Source organism: Myotis daubentonii, chromosome 1 (genome assembly GCF_963259705.1).
Source record: "Myotis daubentonii chromosome 1, mMyoDau2.1, whole genome shotgun sequence".
Taxonomy (NCBI): Eukaryota; Metazoa; Chordata; class Mammalia; order Chiroptera; family Vespertilionidae; genus Myotis; species Myotis daubentonii.
In genome coordinates, this window is record NC_081840.1 from 140,239,217 (window position 1) to 140,265,872 (window position 26,656).

At 38.2% G+C, this 26,656-nt stretch overlaps 1 protein-coding gene across 1 annotated transcript in view; it reads left to right on the top strand.

Annotated features, from left to right (window-relative positions):
* Positions 1-26,656, top strand: part of GPR158 (G protein-coupled receptor 158) — a 392,719-nt gene that overhangs the window by 356,623 nt on the left and 9,440 nt on the right. Inside the window, exons 7-8 of the mRNA XM_059660955.1 lie at positions 7,370-7,608; positions 23,780-23,918. Of these exons, the coding sequence (XP_059516938.1) occupies positions 7,370-7,608; positions 23,780-23,918 (378 nt within the window). The remainder of the gene's footprint in view (positions 1-7,369; positions 7,609-23,779; positions 23,919-26,656) is intronic.

A 26,656-nucleotide genomic window follows, 5' to 3' on the forward strand; every position in this document is an offset into this window, starting at 1 on the left:
TTTTTGCTAGTTTATTCATTGTTTTTAAAGATGAATGAACTTTTGGAGGTTTCTATTCCAATATTTTTTCTGACACCCCTCCACAAGAACTAGCTAATAGAAAGTTCTATTTTGGTAAGATGTAACTGAAAAAAACACTCAACTGAGAGAAAAAGATTAAGAGTTTTGCAGGGGTTCTGCTACTCACTTACTCTGTGACTTTGGACAAATGCCTCCCCTCATGGGACTCACATTTCTCTTCTATACATTAATGGGATCAGAAAGAGAATCCCCAAAGTTTCTTCTAGCTCTAACCATAGACTATTTGACTTGTGACAGTCTTTTTTTAAAAAATTTATTCGTATTGTTGAAAGCATTACAGATGCACCCTTTGTTTTTTTTCCCATTGACTCCATCCACCCCGCACTTGCAACAGTCTTGCAACCCTCCTTCTTTCTTTTTTCATCATTCCTCCTTATTCCATTTACCTACAATCAGGGGAAAAGAAAGAAAGATCAATGTGAAATATGAGAGCTACAGCAGGTAACTTAAATTGACAAAAATACCTATATTGGAGGTGCACAATTTATATCATTCTTTTAAAAGTTATATAAGTATTTTATTTTATATATGTATTATCATTTAAATCAGACCTCCCCCCAAATATAATCTTACTGAATAATCTTACTGAACTTCATATCTGATAATGTCAAAATCAATTTCTGTCTAGGTGACACCAATTCTTTTTCATATACATCCAATCTATACAGTGACCAAGAAATAACTTTAGTTTACTTCTGAAAATGAAATTTTGAGAAATTGATGAAACACTTAATAAACATGAGGACTTGTGACCTTTGAAAGCAAACTGACTCCAGCTTTTTTTGTGTGTAGTTCACTCTCAGGGTTCTTTTGTGCAGAATTGAGTTTCATCACAAGCATTGATTCTCTGAAATTTCTTGGAAGGCAGTAAAATTAATAGAAATTTGATTCGGATAGGGAACTTTAGGACTTTGGAATTATTCTAATTTGATGGGTGGCTTGAAGATGTATATGTGCATTCCTTTTTAGTAAATAAAAGAAATACAATATCACAAATGCAAATATTCTGAAAATCAAAACTTTCTATTACTAGAGGCTTTAAATTTTAGTGTCAGCATAATACAAACTCAAAAATGTATCTAATAGGTTAGAGCAGTGAGGCCATTGGAAAGGCACCTGCGCCAATCTTAGCCTGCTGGGAAAAACTGTTTAGGGTAGCGGTTCTCAAACTGTAGCCTTCCTCAGAATTTGGCTAACAGATTTGTTACAGTAAGATTTCTGGGCCCTACTCCTCCAACATTTCTGAATCAGTGAGTTTGGCTGGGACCCAAAAATTTGCATTTCTACCAAGTTTCTGGGTGATGTTGATACTACTGGTTTGGAAACCACTGGCCTAGAGCAAGCAACATCTGAAGGACTGTAAACAGGAGCGACATAATTTTGGAAGATCGTTGTGGCATCGCTGGAGAGTATGGATTGAAGTGGGTGAGACTAATAAGGAGACTGATTACTCAGGGAGCTGCTACAGGAGCAGGCTGATGGCTAGGATCTGTGGCAGTGGCCGTTAAGATGGAACAAAATAGAAGGGTTTGAGAGATATTTAAGAGGTAGAAATTGAATTCTTCATTATTCTTTGAATATCTGGGATATGGAAGAGGGATAAATATCAACATTCATTCTGAGATTTCTGCTTTGAGCAATTAGATGGTACCAGCCATTCAGACAGGTAACACAAGAGCAGAGTGGGTTAGAGGAGGTAGGAGAGGAGAGAGGGAAGGTTTTATTTTGGGACCTGTTGATTTTCAGTACTGAAAGAATAAAAGAATGTTACAAACTGCACAGGCCCAGCTGCCAGGCCTAGCTGCCTGTTTTATCTCAACTCCCTAGGCTTCCCCCACTAGAGATAGGAACAGAGGGAATGACGCCCTCCCCAAGGCTATTACAGGAGATAGCCCCAACAAAGGATGGGTTGAGTAAACCCAGCTTCAATCAACCTTGAGAGGAACAGGCTGTAAAACACCAGGAAGGAGTGCCTTATCCCTATCAAGACACAAACAATTTCTTTGTTCTCCTCTTACCCTCCTGCATGCAACCCCTCCCTGATGTGTGATTTTAGCATATAAATAGCTGAAAAACTCCTTGCTGGGCGCACAACTCCTCTGCTCTTGTGTGAGTACGGGTTGGGCCCCAGCGCGCTGGAATAAAGAATAAAGCCTCTTGCGTTTTGCATCAAGTGATGTCTCCTGCGGTTGATTGGGGTCGCCATCGATCTGTGGGACAGAGTGAGGGTCCCGCTTCGGGGGTCTCACATTACATATGCAATCTTGGACTCAGGAGAGTGATCTAACCTGAAGATACTCACCAGCATGTAGATAAATGAAATGGGAGTAGATGAGATTTCCTGGGTACAATGCATAGAGCAAGAATAGAAGGTGGCTACATTCAGGAAATCATTGAGGAACACTGCCATTTAAGGGGAAGACTGAGGAAAAGGCATCTGCAATAGAAACTTAAACTGTCAGAGGAGTAGGAAGAAGATCAAGATTATGTGATAAAATCAAGCACATGGCTGAAGCCATGCCAAAAGCTGGAGTGAAATTAAGTAAAATAATGAATGTCAATGCCGGGAGCCGGTCCATCCTTGCTGTTTCAAGGGACCTGGCATATATGGCATACGGTTCTTAATATGTTTGCTCACCTTCTTGGCGCTGTGTTTTAACCAAAGTCACCTCTCCGAGAAAGGTTGAATCCCCAGGTAGGGATTTTCCTCTGAGGTTAGGGAGGGAATAAAACCCCTCAACTAAGTGCCAGGCGGGTAATTAATCCCTTTAACTACGAACAATCATGCTTAAACTACATAATCTTTTCTCCCTGGAATGGAGATAAGAAACGCCCTAACCTTTGTAATAGAGATTGATAGGATTGAATCAACTGGTATAAATACAGTTGTAACAAGACAGAAAGTCTCAGAACTTAGAACAGAATCAAGAAGACAGAACCTACACGGAGCCTAGAGACAGAAGAACTTCGCTGGCGAGAGCATGCCGGAGGATCCTGGACAGGGACTGGCCTCGGAGCTTGGAGGCAAAGCCTGGCGAGAGAGCATGGCAGGGGATCCTGGACTGAACCTGACTGCGGAGTTTGGCAGGAGCGCCTGACTAGAACCTGGTGACTGGACCTGCCTGGAGAACCTGGACAGAACCTGGCTGGAGATCCTAAGCAGAACCTCTCTGGATATCGAGACCAGAACTTGGCTGGAGATCCTGGCTAGGCTGCTGATCAACTGAACGCTGTCTCCGTATCATTCCATCTTCGCCGACTCCGTCCACACCTTTGGGGACCCCTGGACCTGCTGGGGTTGGACCCCAGCATGTCAATATCAATTAGATACTGTATTTGAAGGAGGTAATTGATAACCTAAGTACAAGTTCTTACAGTGGAGTTTTATGAGCTCAAACCAGACATGTGTAGAAAGTGGAAACAGAGATAGACAATATAGTGGCAGCCACTTCCTGGGTTGCCCCTTTTATTTCATCATTTCAACATAATTTCCATGAATTTATCTACTATTAATAATGAGAATTGAATATATACTTTAATATGTCTTTTTATATTAAGTTCTCAGAATTTCTTGCAGTCTTCTTGTATATTACTGCTAGCCTTCAGAAATAGTGCAAACTTCTGAACAGATGGTAGCCTAAAAATCTATGAAAAAAATAGTAGAAAAGTAATCTACATAAGAAGTTTAATGATTGTATTTTTATACAGCTGTATTTCATATAAATGCATGCCTAAGGATTTCATTTTTAGAACTTGGTTTCTAGGGAGTGAGCCCATATTAACTAACAAGAATTCACTGTTTAAAGATATAGCAACATTTTCTTATTTTATTTTAAGCCAATGCTAGAAAAAATGCATCTTATTCCATTTTACAAAAACCAATATCCTGAAATACTTAGATCAAAGTGTAGTTGTGTTATTGTGTGTCCTAGTACTTGAAAACCAGTAAAATCAATATAACAGGAGACTCATGAGGATTTTTGCTTTGGTTTTTCCTGTCTGGAAATAAGATTATGGGATCTATGACAATCATGAAATCTCAGACTTTACAATAAATACCCAAAGAGTCATCTGGGAGACATAAAATTTTCTGATAATTTAGAAGTGGAATTTCTTGATTAAAAGTTACCAAACCGGGATCACAGAGATTTCCTCTGCAAAAGACAAACTCTTCTGGTTTAGACATCCTTTAAAGTATTTTAAAGAAATTTTTAAAGTCATTTTTAAAATCCACTATTAGCTGTCTTTCGGGTTTAGCGTTTCAATGTAGATAGTGAAAAATCTTCAAGTGTCAGAAAAATAAATGATTTTCCACATCTTGGCCATGGAAAAAGGATTCTTCTCTGAAGCATTGGTTCTCACAGTAATTTGAAAAATCCCTAGGAGTTCCTGTGGGTTGAGGAAAAAACTTTTTTTCTTGCCAAAGGGTTCAACCCACTATTCCCTCAATTACAACTTATAATTCTCTGCATTATACTTTGTTATGTGATTTCCCTTCAACTAGAATCTCTTTTTGTCTTCTCTACTTTCCTCCATTGATATCCATCAAGGCCCAAATAAATACCATCTATTCTATTAGTTTACTAAACTTAGTAGCTACAGACAACATATAGGGCTGTTTATTATGGTAGGTATTTGCACACTTATTTCTAGTTAAATTGTTAGCTTTTGAAGACAAGAACCATGACTTATGCCTCCCATGTTGCCTAGCATGATAACTAGCATATGGTTGTTACTATATAAATGTTTGTTCATTATAATTATATTTCACATTGAGTCAAGGTAGAATGTGAAACAATTATTTTTCTGCCCTAGCCAAAATATTGAAGGTTTAAAAAAATGGGTCAGAATCCCTTTTTTGAGATCCTAGTCATTCAACATTTAGAATTCATCCAGGTACAACCAGAAATAATTATATGTGTATAGTGGCTACACGACCCTAGCCAGATTGGCTCAGTGGCTAGAGCATCAGCCTGTGGACTAAAGGTCCTGGGTTTGATTCTGGTCAAGGGCACGGACCTCTGTTGCAGGCTCCTCCCCGGCCCAGGCCCTGGTCAGGGTGCGTGCAGGAGGCAACCAATCAACGTGTTTCTTTCACATCAATATTTCTTTCTGTCTTTCCCTCTCTCTTCCACTCTCTCTAAAAATCAATGGGAAAATATCCTCTGGTGAAGATTTTTAAAAACACACACAAAAAAAAAACCATAGTGGCTGCACATTTCTCCTACATAAAATAAGATTGGCATTGTCAACTATCACTTTTCCAAGAATTTTCTCTCATTGCTAAGATAGAGTTCTGTGAATCTTTTGATTTGCTGATAATAGAAGCCTTTTTATGGGATTAGTAATTGGTCAATTAACTGTTAACATTTAAAGGAGAGAGACATTAAAGAAGTGTATAGAAACTGTAATTTAAAATTCATCAATATTTTTTAAATAAGATCTCTTCTTTGACGCTGGGTCCGATGTTTGGGAAACATTGTTCTCTTTCTAGGATAAATCACCACAGTGCATTATTTACTGTTCACACTGTTGGCTCTTTAAGTAGTAGTGGAACTCTAAGGAGTTTTTTGAGGTCATTTAAAGAATAGCCTCTTTCTGGTGTTGATGTTTATTGACCACCTCAATATCTTAAAACTTCCTCACTTTTCTCTAAGTTTGCAGGTCGTATTAGTGACTAAGCTTTATGGAATCTTATCAAAGTAATCAAAATAGATTGTATACAAATAAGTCTCCGTTTCTTTAACAGTCTTGTATAATTATTTTATTCATGATTTAGTTAAATTAAATACGATGATAACAATGGGTATAGTTTGGGGACAAATGCAACTAATTCTAAGGAAGTAGCAGTTGCACTGGTTGGAGCAGCGGTGTTTGAGACATACTAGAGAGAGACGTAGCACTTCAGCCGCCAGTGCTAGCCTGGCAGTGCTCACTGTGTCTATACGGGGAATGAAGAATAGCTGCTAATCTAGTGAGCTAGTTAAATGGGGAGTAGTTTATGAGATCCTCTGTTGTCCTCTTATTTGATACTAATACCTGTCTGACATTGTTCCACAGAAAAATTGAGGATGTTTTTTATTTAGATATAACTTCTTGCTGAGTGTTAGCTGAAGAAAAATGGAGTTAAAGACATAGGAAATGAAGGATAAAGATTTAAACAAGAATCTTCTAGAAAATAACTATCTTTATTGGATGTATTGTATTAATTCAGAAAGAGCTACCAAGGTCTATATGTAGAGAGAAATAGCATAATACATCTAGACTATTTCAGGTACATCTGTCTCATTTCTAGATTTACAATGATGTTTTTATGAAGAATGCATATGAACACTTCACAAAAAATGTTGAAAGAATGAGATGGAATAGGGAATAGAAAAGTTTGGGAAATGAATTTATTTTTGATTTAAGGGAATTGATTATAGATACCCACATAATATTATAAATCACTCATATTGGTTTATTCAAATAAATTTTATAATACAAAATATCAGAATGAGAGTGGGAGTTAAAATCAGCTAAGAATATTCTGGAACTGAAATTAAAATAAGGTTATAGTAGATTAGATTTTGTCCTCACAAAATCTTTAGAGATGGAACAGTTCTTAGATATTATCTAATTCATCTCAATCCTGACTATTTATTTGAGTCATATATATAAGAAAACAACCCAAAATTTTAAAAATCACATTTCTTATAGGCCATCCAAATCCCCTTACTTAATGCAGTGATCTTATTGAATTACCCTAATATTTTAAATATGCCATCATTGTTTTCAAACTTATTTCATTTTTATTTTTGGTAATGTGATCAGATGGCTATAGAGGGGCATCATATAAAATTATTTTCAAAAAAATACCTTATAATGTTTTATAGTAAAAATATAACTGGTACAGTAAAAATATTGTAAAAAACAAAATATTATAAAATCCAACTCTCATGTTCAGGATTATTTTTTGATTCCTCAGAAACCCTGTTTAAGCAATGTTGCCTTTCTACTGATCTTTCTACACTCCTGATAATATTTCTTAAAATATTAAGACATATTCAAAAGAATTCCATTCTAGACAAATCTATTTAATCACTGGTCCCTACTGTAGGATATTTTTTCTGCTGTTGGAAGGTAAAGTAGAATGAAACTGAGTGAAAATAAAATTAATATTGTTTCTGGTTTTCTACTCTGCCTAAGTAGATTTTGATGGGTTTAAACTTCACCGAGAAAAATAACGTATTTTAGAATTTACTCATTTTTAGTTTTCCCTTAACATTTTGATGTCTTGCTTTTCTAGGGTTTTGAAAGTGTTTCTTTCGCGAACAGCCCAACGGATTCCATATATGACTGGTGGCCGGGTTATGAGGATGCTGGCGGTAATACTCCTGGTAGTATTTTGGTTTCTTATTGGCTGGACTTCGTCTGTTTGCCAGAAATTGGAGAGGCAGATTTCACTTATTGGCCAAGGGCAAACATCTGATCACCTCATCTTCAATATGTGCCTCACTGAGCGCTGGGATTACATGACAGCAATTGGTATGTGGTCTCTTGTTTTGTGTGATTATCTTGTCCTCTTTTCCAGTGTTATTAAAATAGACTTCTTTAGACACCTCGTGAAACCCTTTCACAAAACCTAAAGGAATTTTACCTAATATGGTTTTGGTAAAACAATATTATGAAAAGGACAATAATTATATATGGAATGACAATGTTTTCTGAAAGTTTCCATTCTTTTTCAAAGGTATGTAGCTTTGTTGTGAAAATATAGTCAAGTAAATCAGGAAGGAGGCATGCAGTTAATAAAGGCAACTTCAACTTCTTTGCATAGAAAGACTCTGCTTTCCATCTTATCAATATGTTCTCATTTGATTAACAGTAGCCATTCTCTTGAGTTATTTCTTTGGTTGGGAGAAAAAAGAAAACATGCTGGTATTTTTTGTATAGTTTGGTCCTATGATATATCAAAGTTAGTGTCCTAGAAACTACAGGAACACCTTAGTTTCAATAATATGCTTTTCCTGCAGTGACAAAATTCTCTAAAAAACAACAACAAATCAAGACATGATTTATCTAGTTGTCTGTGTGGTGGTTGCTGGAGGAGCGGGGGGGGGGGGGGAGGTAGGGGGGAGGTGGGAGGAGAGGTAAAAAGGGTAACAGAGGGCTAAATGGTGATAGAATGAGATTTGACTTGGCATCCTATCTAATAAAAGAGAAAAATGGTAATTGGCGTACGACGATACCCTTTTCATTAGCTAATCAGGGCTATATGCAAATTAACTGCCAACTATGATTGACAGTTAACTGCCAACTAAGATTGGCAGTTAACTACCAACAAGATGGCGGTTAATTTGCATATGTAGGCACAATGCAGGGAGGCGAAAGGGAAAGCAGGAAGAAGCCCCCTGCCACTGACAGTGATCGGAAACCCAGGGGGGAGCTAAGAGCTGGGGGGCAGGGCAAAGGCGGCCCTAGGGCCGCCTTTGCCCTGCCCCCCAGCCATGATCGGAGAATCAGGCGCCTTTGCCGCCCTGGCCAGTGATAGCAGGAAGTAGGGGTGGAGCCAGCGATGGGAGCTGGGCACGGTCGAAGCTGGCAGTCCCGGGAGCTAGGGGTCCCTTGCCTGGGCCTAAAGCGAAGCCCACGATCGCGGGGCGGCTGCAGCTGCGGGTCCCCGCTGCCCGGGCCGGACGCCTAGGCCAGAGGTGTCAGGCCTGGGCAAGGGGCCGATCCGGTGATTGGTGATCGGAGGGTGATGAGGGTCAACTCCTCTGGCCGAGGCATCAGGCCTGGGCGGGGGCGGAGCCGGGGATTGGGGGGATATGATGGTCCCCTTGCCCAGGCCTGAAGCCTGGGTCAGAGGCGTCAGGCTTGGGCGGGGGGTGAAGCAAGCGATCAGAGGGAGATGGGGGTCCCCTGCCCAGGCATGATTCCTGGGCCAGAGGCCTCAGGCCTGGGTGGGGGCCAGAGCCAGTGATCAGGGGGAGATGGGGGTCCCCTGTCCAAGCCTGACACCTCTGGCAGAGGCGTCAGGCCTGGGCAAGGGGCCGATCAGGCGATCGGAGGGTGATGGGGGTCAACGCCTGAGGGCTCCCAGTATGTGAGAGGGGGCAGGCTGGACTGAGGGACACTCCCCGCCCCACACACACCCAGTGCACGAATTTCGTGCACCGGGCCCCTAGTAGTAAACATATAATACAATATGCAGATGATGTATTGTATAATTGTATACCTGAAACTTATATAATTTTATTAACCAATGTCATCCCAATAAATTAACTAACATTTAAAATAAATAAATGTTGTTGTAAATTTATCAATATGTTTCATATTAACAAAATTAAAGACAAGGTAATAACTTTTTAATAGCTAATTGTCTTTGAATTAAAATTTAAATGTTCCTATTTTAAAAAAGACACATTATTTAACAGTAGGAACAGGTATTTGAAATTAGGACTGTCTTGAAAAATCAGAGACATATGGTTGCTGTAATTTTTTAAAACTGCCTTACAGCAATTTCATTTATTTATCTTTCAGCATGTAGCATTTGATATTCTGTATTTAATCACTCTTTAATGTTTTCTAATGGGTAGCATATGCCTCTTTGCAGTTCTCTTTATATATTTCTATAAGTAACATGTTTACCACTAGATTTTTTATAGTCTGGTTCGTATTCAACAATAAATTCATATCTCTTCAGTCAGCCAAAAAGCAACCTGTACTGAAAGCTAAATTATTCCCTGTTTCCTAAGCAGAAATGTTTCTATGTAGGGGAGATGCTGTGCAGAGGGAGCAGGTAGGTTTATCTTGAGATTGTGGGATTTTTTTTGTCAAGAAGCTGTGTATGCTTACATTTGTAAGCATATGAAGTCAATCTATAAAAAAAGGAAGAGTGAATATTATTGCCACTAATTTCATTTTAATGGTAAAAGTGTATGTTCATATTTGGAGAGGTGTTTTTGAGCAAATCATATAAACTAAATTGGTAATCCTCATATACATTGATATATTGATAAGCATGCAATCCTAATATATTGATAAGCATGCACTCTGGGTCAGCTATTCCTGTCAAAAACAATTTTTAATACAAAATAAAGAACTATTTGAAAGAATGCAATACTAGTGTTTCCACTTAAATATAACTCGAGTTAGAAATATGGGTAATAATTTTTTAAAAATGAGTCCATTCTATTTTTGCTTACTGCTCCAAATCTGCACAAATAGTGATTTTCTTACCATAAGTGCTAATGAAGAAAACAGCTTGGAAAAATCTCTGAGCCTCTCTGAACTTCAGTTTCTTCTTTAAGGAGATATTTGAGAACATAAAAAAGGAAATAAAAATGACTTTCATTGTTATTTATGTGTATCTATAATTTTTAATATTTATTGTTTGTCCTATATAAAAAAATGTGAGGTGAGCTTTAATAGAAACAAACAGACATATAAACATTGCAACTATGGAAGACAGATGAATATTGGACAATGTGAGAAGCATTTTACAGTAGTCTGGTGGTTTTTTACTGGTTTTCCTTTATCTGGTGGAAAGAGAATTTCAAAATTGAATGTTCAGAATATTTCTAGATTGGACTAGAATTCCTATAGAGACTTAACTGTCATCCACTATTCATTATATAACTCAGCACTTTGAATTTTTCTGAGTTCAATATATTATTTGTAGCTCACTGAAGGCAAGAGAAAGAATTCTTACATCTGCTCAGCCCTCTTTTCTCTCCCAACCTAGTAACTGTGCTCCTCAGCAATATTGACCAAATTGATCACACTGTGTTCCTAACACCTAACAAAGTGTCTGTTACTTGTAGGCTCTTGATAAGTATTTTCTGAAAGAATAAAAAATGAGCTCAACTCCCTTTATCTTGTGTATTTTCTATGCTCAGAATTAAACCACTGTAAGGAAACATGTTAAATCTAAAAATACTATAGTAACACAATTGTCACCAATTTCATTTTAATGGTAAAAGTGTATGTTAATATTTGGGGAGGGTTTTTTTTGAGCACGTTATATCAACTAAATTGGCAATCCTCAGCTCTTTTATGAAAGTTTACCTCCAACTTGTCCAATAGTCAAAATAAGAGATTGATACCAATTTGGTATGGCAAATCAGAATTACCATTTTAAAAATATTTTATAATGCATTTATAAATATTAAAGTAGAATAAAACTGATTTGCTTTTTTGTCTATCAAATTTGCCTTTATTATTAGTAGTAATAGTAGTAATGGTAGTAGTAGTGGTGGTAGTAGTAGTGATAGTAATAATATTTGAATCCTCACCTGAGGAGTGAGGATATTTATTTTATTTGTAATTAAATCTTTATTGTTTAAAGTATTACATATGTCCCCTTTTCTCCCCCATTGACCCCTTCTAGCCTATCCCCAACTCCTGCCCCAGGCTTTCACCACCCTATTGTCTGTGTCCATGGGTTATGCATATATACATACAAGTTCTTTGCTGATTTGCTTATGATAAAAAAATTATTTTTCACCATTCTCCTAATTAGAGCTATGTAAAGAGTAAAGAGGTTGATTCTAGGAAACATTGTCCTAATTAATAGAGAAAGCAAATAAATATCCCAAGTCATACTCATTTTGAAAATTACTGGTTGTAGAATTACCAAGGTTTTTTGTTTGTTTGTTTGTTTGTTTGTTTGTTTGTTTGTTTCTAAATCAAGTTACCCTAGTTGGTAAGTTGGTAATCATTTGTCCATGTTCAGGATATTTTAAAGTAGAATTAAAATTTGTCATATTAAAAAAGGTAAAACAACTGGCGGGTACAAATGAATAAATGAGTAAAATTAACTTTTCATGCATGAATTAACCTTTATAATTTCCTAGATTCAAGAAGACCACATCCCCACACTTAGATTTAGAGTTGACAGCAGGGTACCTAAGTATATGGCTTCCACATTTGGAATACAGAAATTTAGTAGTAGCCATGGTAATACAGTAGAGTTTATTCTTTAGTATATTTAGTTGGTTAGCAGTCAATTTCTGACTACTCATTCAGAACGTAATCTAAACTTACTGTCCAGTGAGCAAGATACATTAGAATAAGTGGACAAATTCTTAACTTACAGGAAACAACAACGCTGCAGAAAAATGAGTGATAGGTGGTGACATCAGGGACATTTAGGACTCGGTTCTAAGTCTGCCATGGCTATGTCTCTGTGTCCAAATTCAGTGTAGATCTAGGCAAGCACTGAGATGCCTCCTCAGTTTCTTCCAGAAGTTATGTGATGATATTCTAATATGATAGAAAAGGGATATAAATGAGAATAAAGCTATTTTGCTGCTTTCTCTAACCAAGCACCAGAATTCATACAAAAGTTCTATCCAGGTTTCCATTTCTTTCTTTTATCTTCTGTTAGACAGTATATCTTTCTATGTCACTAATTTGGCTAACTCTTCTTGACTGCATTTAGATGATCTAATGACTAGTCCCTGACAAGGACTCTTTTATAAATTAATATTGCTCTTCATCGTTTCGTACTTGTGAAAAGTTCACCAATACATGAGGTATTTGTAGTTTCAGAAACTCTGCAGAAGTCAACACCCCTTGCTATATATTTTATTCACTAAGTTTGAAAGAAAGACACAAATAAATCTAAGCAATAATTATACAGGTATGATAGGCTTGTTTTCACATTCCATTTAGGAATTTTAAAATATTTATCACTTTCAGGATATAACAACATTGATTACCCCACTGTTCAAAAGTACTAATTCATTTCTATGAATTTTACATGGAATATTTTTACTAGATAAAATAATCCTATATAATAAAACCCTAATATGCAAATTAACTGAAAGGTGGAACAACTGGTCGCTATGATGCGTACTGACCACCAGGGTGCAGACGCTCAATGCAGGAGCTGTCCCCTGGTGGTCAGTGTGCTCCCACAGGGGGAGTACCACTCAGTCAGAAGCTGGACTCATGGCTGGTGAGCACAGGGGCAGTGGCAGGAGCCTCTCCCACCTCCGCTGCAGGCGGATGGTAAGGAGTGAGAGGGATCTTAGATTGCGAGAGCCCTGGACTGTGAGAGGGATGTCTAACTGCCAGCAGGCAGACATCCTTCGAGGAGTCCTGGACTGCGAGAGGGTGCAGGCCGGGCTGAGGGTCCCCCCCTCCCTTCCCCCAGTGCACGATTTTCGTGGACCGGGCCTCTAGTATCTTTATATTTCTCTTCTTCATTGGCATGCTCTCCTTGTTTATTCCCCTCCTTCCTGGTAAAATATTTTAAACACACAAAACAGACAATGTGTTTAGTATCTTAATTAGTAATATGTAAGTGTTTATAAGAAACTGAGAAGAACACAGTGACTCTTACTGAGTTATATAGGGAAATTCTAAAATAGCAATTGTTTCTAAGGATATAAATACTTAATTATCCTAGAAGATCAGGCCATGTTATGACAGGTGAAATGCAATATAAGCACCATTAAATGAGTATTGGAGAAAATAGATTTAGAATTCCTCTCGAGCTGACTTAGTTTAATGTTCATTATTCTAATGTACCACATGCCTTAATCCATGCTGCATCACTTGGTCCCATTTTAAAATCTGTTTTTAATTTTTAATTAAAGGATAAAAGACCTGACTTGGGCTATAGCACTAGAAACACACACTCTCTGAAGGTCTTGCTTCAGTTTTTAGAAAGATTGAAGTGAGGGTTGTTTTCTTGTTTATTTATATATCTCCCCCTTCGAAAAATATTTTACTTCTTTGAAGAGTGTCTATATAATGAAAAAGACAGTGGATAAATTTACTTGTATCTTAATTTTATACTCTAGTGCCAGTTTTCTCTTTTGGAAGTTCAAGAAATGTGGTAATAAATGTGGAGATTGTCTTGCGACAACATGTGAGGAACATGGAGCAAGAGAAATTGACAAGTCTGTGGTGACTTCCATTTCTTCTAAGGAGCTTTCATCTCCCCTAAGAAACTCTGTGATTTCAAAGGGGGGGGAAACATCTAGAAGGAAAAAAAAAGCTCTCTTTTGTTACTTGAACAACTCAGTTGTCAAGAAGATTTTGGCAGATCTATTCCTTGTATTAAAAGGACTCTCGTTCACAGAGACCTTTTGGCCAACAGAAAAGCAGATTTGTAATGACCACATGAATCCTTATTCAGTGGTCAGGTAATGTCCCAAGCCAAGCATAACTCAGCAAAATTATCTCTAAGAATTGATAAGCTAAAATTTAACAAGAAAGTTAAAATTGTCCCACCTTCCCAAAGAGAAAATGACATTCTAAGTATAAAACCGAGGTATAAGATAAATCAAATTAATTTATTCTTTCTCTTTGCTCTTTAGCATCATACAAATAACTATACCTCAAGGAAGTAAAATATTTTCCACAGAGGTGGAATATAATTAAACAAAAATACAACACTCCCTCCCCCCACACACACTCTACCATTATTCTAAAGGCACTCAAGCTAGCCCTTCAAAAAGAATGTCTGAGTAATGGAGCCCAAGCGGAGGTGAGTTGTGTCAATGCTGACAGCCATTCATAAAACGTTCAAATTTTAAAGTAAATTTTAAAAATGTTTACAAATAATCTCAATCCCAACCCCTTCCCCAAACAATATGCATGCAAACAGCAGGGAGAGGGGGTGGGAGGAACATCACTAGAAGACATAGCATGCTGCCCTGGCATTGATCCCAGGACCCCCTAAGAGGTCTCTAATCTTATGCTTTGTGAATTCTGCTCACATTCATGAACTTTAATGTAGGTCCAAAGCTCTGAAGTGTATGGGATTCACTAAATTTCTGTTGCCCTATATCAAACTTCACAAATCTTAAGTGTATTTACCAGAGAGAGAGAATCAAGTATACTTTTCTCTAAGTTTCCCATCTGAGATGCTGAGGAGATTTTGCAGAACTTGACCCAAGTTCTAGAGATGTGTGAGAAGAAGCAATAAAGAAAAGCCAGCATCCAAATGTGTGACCATTCATGGCAATTCTTAGCTTATAGTCTCCTTAGCAGTGAGTAGGTAAGAGAATAATCAAGTCACTATATGGTCTGTAGAGCTCTTGTGACTAACAGTATTGTCCTATCTAATAATAGAAAAACATGGTAATTGACCATACCTTCGCTACGTCTCCCATTGGCTAATCAGCAAGATAGGCAAATTAACCCAACCAAGATGGCGGCCAGCAGCCACACAGCTGAAGTGAGCAGGAGGCTTGCTTGCTCCAGTGATGGAGGAAGCCAAGGTTCCCTGCCTGCTGCGGCCTGGCTCTGAGCTCCAAAAGCAACAAAGTTTCAATTATAGAAGCTAAACAAACCCCAGATACCTACTCTCAGTAGGCCATGGCCACAAAGCTGGAGGGAGCAGGAGCCTGGCTCTCAGCTCCAGTGATGGCAACAAAGTTTCAATTATAGAAGGTAAATAAATCCCAGAATTTAAAAAAAAGAAAAAAGAAAAAAAGGAGAGGCTGAAAACGACCCTCAGCCCCTCACCCAGACTGGCCAGGCACCCCAGTGGAGACCTCCACCCTAAAGGGGATGGGGCCAGCCTGAAAACAGCCATCAGCCCCTCATCCAGGCTGGGCAGGCACCCCAGTGGGGACCCCCACCCTGAAGGGGGTGTGACCAGCTGCAAACAGCCATCAGCCCCCTCACCCAGGCTGTCCAGGCACTCAAGCGGGACCCCCACCCTGATCCGGGACACCCTTAAGGGCAAACAAGCCGGCCCCCACCCATGCACCAGGCCTCTATCCTATATAATAAAAGGGTAATATGCAAACTGACCCTAACAGCAGAAAGACTGGGAATGACTGGTCACTATGACACACACTGATCACCAGGGGGCAGATGCTCAATGCAGGACCTGCCCTCTGGTGGTCAGTGAGCTCCCACATGGGGGAGCTCTGCTCAGCCACAAGCCAGGCTGACAGATTCCAGTACAGCGGTGGTGGTGGGAGCCTCTCCTGCCTCCTCAGCAGCACTAAGGATGTCCAACTGCAGCTTAGGTCTGCTCCCCTCTGGCAAGTGGACATCCCCCGAGGGCTGCCAGGCTGCCAGAGGGATGTCTAACTGCCAGCTTAGGCCCAATCCCCTGGGTAGCAGGCCTAAGCCAGCAGGTCGTCATCCCCCAAGGGGTCCCAGACTGCAAGAGGGCACAGGCTGGGCTAAGGGATTACCCCCCCCCCCAGTGCACAAATTTTTGTGCACCAGGTTTCTAGTTTCTTAATATTACCACAGAGTATCTTTGACCCAAGCTTGAAATGTCAGCATTTAGAATTTGGCCCCAGCCTTTTTAAAGGTGCCACAATTTCTACAATAAAACCTTCATAAATGTAGATAGTATATAAAACACATTTAGCACCATGCCTGGCATGTTAAACAGATGCCATCTACCAAGTCAGACTGAGAGGACAAAAAGCACTTCCAAGTAGAACTCCTTTAATGACCTGGCATTGTAATTTGCATATTAGTTGTTTAAAATACAAACAATTGTTGCTTGAAAAAATATTTGTTTTCTTCAATAGGATAAAAATACTTCCAATGGTTTTATTTATACCTTTGTTAACAGCACTCAAGAAAATGTCAGCCCATGGAGGTATTTTGAGAACAATGGTCAGGGACCAAGGAGACCCGGGTTCCAGCCCTGCTCTGCTGCCCACACAGTGCGCTCAGCTAGGATGGAACAAGGTTCTCTTCATGTCTGTCCCAGGGCCCAGCTCTGCCCATCCCCGGGGCTCATACTCCCAGACATTCTGCCCTCCATTGTCATGGTTGTGAAATATGTTGCAACATCCACCTTATGCTTCTCTATCCCACGCTGACTAAACTGACTTCATGACAAGCAGAATGACAGCAACTCACCATCACCCCCTTTGTGGCCATCTACATACTCAGAACTAGACCCCAAGACTGTATGGTCTGATAAAGTCGCTTTCAAGTTTAAAATTCTTTCAGAAGTTATCATTCTCATTGTTTTAGTCATCGTAACTCTCATAATTGTCATTGTAACCAAAGAAAAGGCAAGTAAGCTCCCAGAACACCAAGGCTTCCTGCATGCCAGTTGAATCCTAGAACACTGGGATTTGAGCTGTTTGGAAGCGTTATGGAAGTTGTTTGATTTAATACTCAATGATAACTTTGCACTGCCCACTATATTATTACAATAAAAGTATAACAGAAAAGAACGTTAAAGAAACACTTAGAAATCAAACCTGAAATCCTCTTCATTTATGTATTTATTTATGCCATGAAAAAATAATTTTCAAAGGGGCTAAGAAGGGTAAAATGTTATTAACACAAAATGTTTCTGCAGCATGGCAAAGCAGGGCACTACAGCGTGAGAGACATTTGTACTTTGAAGTTGTTTTTTCCTCCGCCCTCCTGGGTGGTCTTAGATCCCAGAGCAGAGTCATCTTCAGGGTCAAAGAACTGATATTCCTTCTCACTTCTTTCTTTGACCCTTTGGAAAGGCAGCTTGAGATTGCTTTCATTATGGTACATTCATTCATTAAAGGTTATGGTAGTTAAGTTTTAAACTGAGTGTTATCCATTATAGATTAAAAATAAAAAATACATCAGTTTTCTGAGAGTCCTATTTGGTTCCCTTTTTAACTGTACTTGTGCCTTCCATCAAAATAATTTCACACCAGAAATTATTTTCTAAAGCAGAAGCACAACACATATTTCAACTCCCACGTAATAGCACTGCAAAATTTGGTAACATCTGCATATTTTCTTTACTAATTGCAGTGTTAGTCTGAAGTTAATTATATGAAACTGATTTTTTCCAACACAAATTTTACATATCACATTTAGTTTAATTGGTACTTTGAATAATAAATTGTTTTTCAGCTAGAGCATATTGTTTGATATTGCTAATGAAATGATTTTTAATGTTCAGCTTAGCTATTACAGAGTATTATTTTGTTTTATACTTTTAAATATAATGCTCTATTGTAGCACACTAACCTTATTAACTACTTTTTCAAAATCTTCAGTATAACATTATATAAAAGCACTGCAATAACAGATTGGAGATAGTTTTTATAATTCAGCTACATATGAATCCTTTAATTACAGCATATTTTTGTGCTAGTATTGTTTAATATTTTTGCATTCACCATTCTTGAGTGCTATGAGCAGTACCATGCACACACTTAGTGGTTCTATACACACATCCATAAATGGGGTTTGGGCCCTGAAATGTGAGATGGAATGGCAAGGTAACAAAGTCTACATCTCAAAATCATAAAGTTGATGTCATTTCTATTCATTCAATTCAACAAATGTTTATTATATCATGTATATATGTACTCAGTTCTGGTACTGTCATCTATGTGGGCAAGGGTAGAAAAATAATTAAGAGACTCAATTCTTTCCCTAAAGGAGGTAATAACTATTTGAGGTTGAGATGAGGAACAATACTCTTCCTTCCAATTATATAGATTGTCCCAAAAAATGTATACACACACTTTGAATAATTATAAAGGTGGTGTTCATTAAAATTCATTTTATTTTCAAAATTGAGCCATCAACTGTTAGAGTGTGTATACATTTTGGGGGCCACCCTGTATATTGTGTGGCATTATTCTCTGCATTGTGTAGTATAGATAGTATAAACACTGTGAGAGATTAAAGGAAGGAAAATTCAATGTAAGCCAGAATCATTTCAGGTGGCCTTGTGATGAAAGCGTGACCTTAATTGGACGTTAAAATATTGGTTAGTATTTGGAAATGAGGGTGAGAGGAGATTTCCTGTGTGAGCAGTAGCTGGAACAAAGACACAGAAGCAAGAAGGGCCTTTGAAGTGTTCAGAGGACAATGAATCTTGCTGGGTCAGCTCAGAGTTCATGTTCGGGAGCACTGGGAGATCATGTTGGATATATAACATAAAGTCATAGAGGGCTTGGAATGCCAGAACCAAGCATTTATAAAAATAATAGTGCACCACTCAAGATTTCTGAATGAAGATGCATGCAATACCTGACCAAAGGCTGGCTTGAAGGTCAGAGACTAGACAAGAAGTCAAGGTCTAAGAAATATAAAGCACAAAAGAGTAAAGCCAAGGAATGTGGGTGGATAGCACGAAGCCTGAGCTTCAAGAAAGTCTTAAAAGTGAGGCTATGCCTGCTCTGGCAGGAATCCCTTGTAGTCCTACTTTTGGGTCAGGAATTATTTCCATGCTCATAAGTGGGTATGAATGAATATTCTTATGGAAGTGTGAATCAGTTAACCAAAAGGGAGTTGCAGAGTTTTGGATAAATCCTGATATGATCAAAGTGGACTTTTAGAAAAATGAACCTGTTACTGTTAGGAAGGAAGGATTAACACAGGATGAAGCCAGGTTTATATAGGGTGGTTGAAAAAATGGTCATAACAAATACGTAAACTGATAGGGGCTTAGGCAGGGATTGTAATTGTGGGCACTGAGCGGAATGATAAATATTAAAAATAACTCAAAGTAGAGAAGTGTCAATAAAAAGCAGCTCTGAGGTTTTAACCCTGGTACAGATGCAATAGTAGTACCATGGACAGAAATAGAAGTTAGGAAAGGAAGTTATAAATGAAGACCTCAGCATTTCCTGGTTTGCTTTTCCTGACCCAGTAGAGTTTGACTGGAAAGAGCATTCCTAGTGCACGGTAGGGGGGTGGGGGTGGGGGGTTGCTAACATCCTATATAATAAAGGGGTAGTATGCAAATTGACCATCACTCCAACACACAAGATGGCCACCCCCATGTGGTCAAAGATGGCCACCACAAGATGGCCAGCAGGGGAGGGCAGTTGTGGGCGATCAGGCCAGCAGGGGAGGGCAGTTGGGGGGACCAGGCCTGCAGGGGAGGGCAGTTGGGGGCAATCAGGCCTGTAGGGGAGGGTAGTTAGGGGTGACCAGGCCTGCAGGGGAGGGCAGTTTAGGGGCTTTGGGCAGGCAGGGGAACAGTTCGGCATTGATCAGGCTGGCAGGGGCGTGGTTAGGGGGTGATCAGGCTGGCAGACAGAAGCAGTTAGAGGCAATCAAGCAGGCAGGCAGGTGAGCAGTTAGGATCCGGCAGTCCTGGATTGTGAGGGGGGTCCCAGATTGGAGAGGGTGCAGGCTGGGTTGAGGGACACACACACACACACACACACACACACACACACACACACACACTCATTCACACACCCAGTGCACAAATTTCATGCACCGGGCCTCTAGTAGTAAATAATTGGGACCTCCACTAAATTCCATGGAGATCTTTTTTCTCCATTAAACTGTGTGTTAATGAGTCTCAAAATTCTGTGACAGATTTCTGGTCAAGTTTTTTAGAAAAAAACTAATAACTTTAAAACATACACACAAACACACACATACACACACAAAAACAAAAAAAAACAAACCCCACAAAAACAAGAGAATGGTCCACAAAACATTCTTCTTTCCTTCTGAAGGATTTTATGATGCATTGTAATCATCAACCAGACTTTTATTCCAAAACTTAAATGGCCAATTGAGACAAATAGTTCTGAGACCGTTCTTCCACCACTGATTAAGAGTGGGATGGCAGGTATTGGGATAATATTTATTTAGCCTTCTGAGCTTTCTGGGCAAACCTGTGACTTTCCCAGCTCCAGCTGCCTTCTTGCCCACTGCTCTGGGGATGCCCACAGAAACTGTCTTACATTGCGAACAGCAAAACAGCCCAGAGGAGGGTGGTCAGAGAAGCTCTCAGCACACATGGCCTTGTCAGGAACCATACCAGTGATGACAGCATCACCAGATTTCAGGAACTTTGAGCCATCTTCCAGCTTTTTTCCAGAAGGATGATCAATCTTCTCAGGTCAGCAAATTTGTGAGCACTGTGAGCTGGGTATCAAGCCAGCACAGGTGCATATCCAGCGCTGATTTGGCCTGGATGGCTCAGGGTAATCACCTGAGCTGTGAAGCCAGCTGCTTTTAGGGGTCGCTCATTTTTGCTGTCACCAGACACGTTGTCAGGAGAAACATCTTTGACAGACACATTCTTGACAAATGAAGCCCATACAGTCCCAGATGAGCTTCATTCAAAGCTTCGTGTTGCATTTCAATAGGCTTTACTTCAGTTGTAGCATTGACTGGAGCAAAAGTCACCACCATGCCATGTTTAAGACCACCGTTCTCCCCTCAGCCCACACAGACAGTACTAATAGCACCAATTTTATTGAAATCCTAGACCAGTGGTTCTCAACCTTCTGGTCCTTTAAATACAGTTCCTCATGTTGTGACCCAACCATAAAATTATTTTCGTTGCTACTTCATAACTGTAATGTTGCTACTGTTATGAATCGTAATGTAAATATCTGATATGCAGGATGGTCTTAGGCAACCCCTGTGAAAGTGTCGTTCGACCGCCAAAGGGGTCGCGACCCACAGGTTGAGAACCATTGTCCTAGCACAGTGATGGCGAACCTTTGAGCTCGGTGTGTCAGCATTTTGAAAAACCCTAACTAACTCTGGTGCTGTGTCACATATAGAAATTTTTTGATATTTGCAACCATAGTAAAACAAAGACATATTTTTGATATTTATTCTATATATTTAAATGCCATTTAACAAAGAAAAATCAACCAAAAATAATGAGTTCACGTGTCACCTCTGACACGCGTGTCGTAGGTTCGCCATCACTGTCTTAGAGGGACAGATGCAGGGCTTGTGTCAGTCGGATGAATTGGTGGTAGGATGCAATCCAGAGCTTCAGGCAGTGTGCTTCCGCTGCATTGCCATCTTTACGGTTGGCTTTCCGTTCCTTGAACCAGGGCACGTTAGCACTTCCGCTGCAGCATGTTGTTGCCATTCCAATCAGAAATTGGCACAAACGCTACTACCTCAGGGTTGTAGCCAATTTCCATATGGCAGGTTCTTCCTTAACAATTTCCTCATATCTTCTCTGACTATAGAGTGGCTCAGTGGAATCCATTTTGTTAATGTCAACAACTAGTTGTTTCACACCCAGTGGTGTGTAAGCCAGAGGGCATGCTCACAGGTCTGCCCATTCTTGGAGAGAGATACCTGCTTCTAATATACCAACACCAGCAGCAACAATCAAGACAGCACAGTCAGCTTGAGATGTGCCTGTAATCATGTTTTTGGTACAATCTCTGTGTCCTGGGGCATCCATGATGGTCACATAATAGTTGCTGGCCTCAAGTTTCCACAGGGAGAGACCAGTGGTGATACCACGCTCATGTTCAGCTTTCAGTTTATCCAAGACCGAGGCATAGTACTTGAGGGAGCCCTTCTGCGTCTCAGCAGCCTCCTTCTCAAATTTTTCAGTGGTTCTTTTGTTGATCCTGCCACATTTGTGAAAGATGCTGGAATCTACATGTGCAATGAGATGTTGATATGAGTCTCTTCCTTTCCCATTTTGGCTTACATATAGCAGTGGTTTTTAGGACACCTGTGTTCTGGAGGCAAAACCATTGCAAAAATAGCCTCATGGAGATCTTGGAGTGAATTATTTTTTTTTTCCTTTCGTTTCTGACCATATCAGGATTTTAGACTAACTCCTGACAATGTGTTTGAAGGGATTTTCAATAACTGGGGCACTACCTATTGTTTAAATATTGGTGGAAATATGCTAAAAATTGGACAGGTAAAACACAGGAGAATGGATATCAGTGTTTCAGTTTATAAGTAGTTACTTCTAGGTAATGCATTGATAAAATGTTTTCTTCAAATTGGAGCTTTCTTCTTATTAATTAGATATTATCTTTCAATGAGGTCATGTCAGTAAGACAAATAAAATGGGCTGTAAGGGTACTGGTCATAAGTAGTTAAAACAGCAATGTTCAGTTTGTAAAAAAAGGTCAAGTGGGATGTTAAACGATAAGAACCATGTATTTAACGTTTATGGTTTTTTAAATTTATTTTTCTAACTTACTATGGCAGACAGTATGTTAAATGCTTTATATACATTATTTGATTTCATTAGCATGTAATCCCATGAAATATGTACTTTTATTATCCTCATGTTTCAGATAAGGAAACTGTGGCCAGAGAGGTTAAATTCAGATTATGCAAAGTTAATCAGGGATTGAGCCAGGATTCCCACGCAGGTCCAGTGGGGTTCTGAAGCCCTTCTTATCTGCTACACTGTGTTGGTCTCTTCTGGCGTATGCCGACAAACAAGGTGGTTGTGAATTTTACTAATCCTCAGCACTCCACTTACCTATCCTGTGTGAAGAAATAATGGTTCATTTACAAAACACGCCACTGAATGTTTAGCAGCCTGTTTTCTCACATTTCTGGAAATAGATTTTGTAATATATTGAACTAAATTCAATGCAGTAATAACCTAAATTTCTAGAAGTTGCATAGAACCACATTAGCATGCTTTTGTTGCCTGATGTCTTTATTTTGACTCAGATATTCTATGAACATCTTATACTTTGGTTGGCAATGTAGAAAATTATTTTACAATTGTTTTAGGGAAAAGCCAGGTATTAACAAAAAAATTAATCTGAGACAACAAACACTGTTTTAAAAAATAATAATAAAGTACACCTTTGAAAAATCTTCTATACACTGAATAAAATTTTAAAATTAATTTATAGCATATATTTATATGTGAAATGATATTTATATGCATCTATTTATAAATTTATGTTTTTATAATAGAAACAACGTGCATGCTAAAGAACTTAAATTTTACTTTTTTCTTCATCTTTAAAACTAATGGAAAGTTGTTTGTTTGTTTTTGTTCTCACAGCTGAATTTTTATTCCTCTTGTGGGGTGTTTATCTCTGCTATGCAGTGCGGACAGTCCCATCAGCATTTCATGAGCCACGCTATATGGCTGTTGCAGTTCACAATGAGCTGATTATCTCTGCTATATTCCATACAATTAGGCAAGTGATCTGTAGAGCTAGAAAATATTTGTTTTATTCTTCTGATGTGTTGCAGTTTAATTTAAATAGCAAAATTTGGTTAATGGAAATTTGAATAATGGAAAGATTTAGGAAGATGATATTTTATAATTTTATTAATTTCTTTGGCTCAGAAATAGCAAATGAATATAGTTTTTAAAAAATATCTATTTCTATTGATTTTAGAGGGAGGAAGAAAGAGGGAAAGAGAGATAGAAACATCAGTGATGAAAGATAATCATTGGTTGGCTGCCTCCTGCATCAATGGGGATGGAGCCCGCAATTCCAGCATGTGCCCTGACTGGGAATCAAACCATGACCTCCTGGTCCATGGGTCGACACTCAGCCACTGAGTCACACCGAACGGACTATAGTTTTTTAACTCTGCTGTTCTTAGTTCCTTCTGATAGGATATTTATTGCCTTCATTTATTTTGAAGCTTAACTCATTTATGTTAAGGTCCTTACAGAGATGTCATTTAATATCATTTATGATATGTAATACTTTTTGTTCTGAAGATATAAGGCAATACATACATACATTACAAAGTAGATTTAAATTGTCTATGTTTTCATTCATGTTTAATATGCTGATTTATACTTTCAAAATTTTAATACTCAGAGAGACAACATATGTGTGTGAATTCTGCTGAATTCAAAACAAACAAAAACCACTTCAACCTGATGACTCTATTTTTGTGTGCAATGAAGTTTTTTCATCATTGCATTTTAGCAATAATGTTCAGTGGTAAGAATGTACGGCACGGCCTGCCATTTTTTGATGTCACAAGTATCTCTCTAGTCAATGAGTACAAAGGAAGAAAAAGGTGGCTTACGATCAGTGAACAAAATGAAATATGTATGGCTTATCTTCTGGGAATTTTCACCTGATTCATATTTGAAAATGAATTGAAAAATTCAGAGAGGACCAAAAATAAAAAAAGAAAAAGAAAGAAAGAAAAAGAAAAGAACAGGAACATTATAATTTAAAAAACATAAAAAAATATGTCATTCAATTTCACATCATTATTAAAAGTTAGGATACACTAAAAAATGTAATTAGAAACTTTGAATATTTGTCTTTATCCTCAATAGAAAAATAGAGATTGATTATAATGGAAGTCAGGGTGGCAGGTTGTGAATCTGTGGAATTTTGTAGGATAATTATCATCTTTCACTTTAATAAATAATCATAAAAAGATATCTTGCACTTCTAGAAATAGCTGACGCCAGAGGGGAATAGGGCCGCAGGCATAATGTACTTTTAAAACTTTTACTAAGAAACAGAGGTATTTATGACGACAGCCCTGAAATGCCATCAAAGAGCCAGAATCAAGGTAATTTGATTTCTCACTTTTTCTTGCCCCCTAACAAGAGAGAAAGAAGAGACAGAGTACAAGAGGAAGGAAAGATGAGAAGAAAAATATGAAATTACAAATAGACAAGGAGGAGAATTCTACACAGACTAAAGATTCAAGGCTCTGAGAGCAGGTGCCCTTGTCCAAAATGCAGTGAGCACCTGAGCGCACTTTTTCTTGGTGCCTGAGCTCCATAGCCTTTACTTTTCTCCCAGACCTTCTCCCAGGAAAAGCTGCATTTAGGTTGTTTCCAAGATATCAAGCACATAATTTCAAGATCTAACAAACATGCTGCTCTAAAAACATCTATAAATTAAATGTTGCATTAGCAAACCAACTAAAGAGTTATAATCATTCAAGAAGACTTATTACAGATGAGTTTAAATGTCTTCTATTGTCAGTGTGTAACTGCCATGCAAAGGGCTTCCCACTTCAACCCTATAATTACCTGCTATATTTCTTAGAACCAAATTAATTAACCCCAAAATTAAATCTGCTCAAAAGTTAAATAAAATGACCTATATTCTTTTCCAGCTTGATTTACTTTTCATCATTAAATATTTTTTCAGTGAATTTTAAACTCTTAAGTAGAACACTGATTTTAAGGGGATGAGTAGAAAACAATAGGCAGTAATAATTAAGCCATGTATGCACAATTTATTATTTATACATGGACTGAATTCATAAATGCTTGGCTCTAATATTGATATAGTCCAAGTATAAGAAAACAATAACATAACAATTTAAATTAGGTAGATCAATTTTAGTAATATTTTCCTGGAATAAACTATTAAATAAGGCTTCTGAAATCAGCAAGGGTATTCCCTATCATTAGGACATATATACACTTTTTGTCTGCTTAAGATATAAAATTATACATATGTATATAAATATGAGTATATATGCACATATCTATACATACATAAATGAAAATTATTACTCCATATTATATACACATGTACTCTCATTCTTACCAAATTGTCAGCTTGAACAAAAATAAATTACAAGGATTAAGTCTAGAAGGTGAAATAATGCAGAGGGCGTTTGCCCAGTCTGTTCTAATCCTTATTTATTGTTACTACCAGGCATAAAGCAAAGTTTTGAGAAAGTATAAAGATTTTTTATAAAGTTTGCTTTTATTCTTGAGCTCAATTTTCAAATATTTCTGTGTTTCTGACTTTCAAAACTATCTTTTAAAAGTTGAAATACTCTTTTTAAAAATGAAGCTTTAAAACTACTGCAAAACCCAGTTTCTCTTGAGATATTTCTGGTCAGAACTGCAACCTGAAAACCCAGGTAGTAATTAAAAGTTAATTTTAGAATAATTGATATCAATATATGTCAAAATTATTTTTAAAAGATT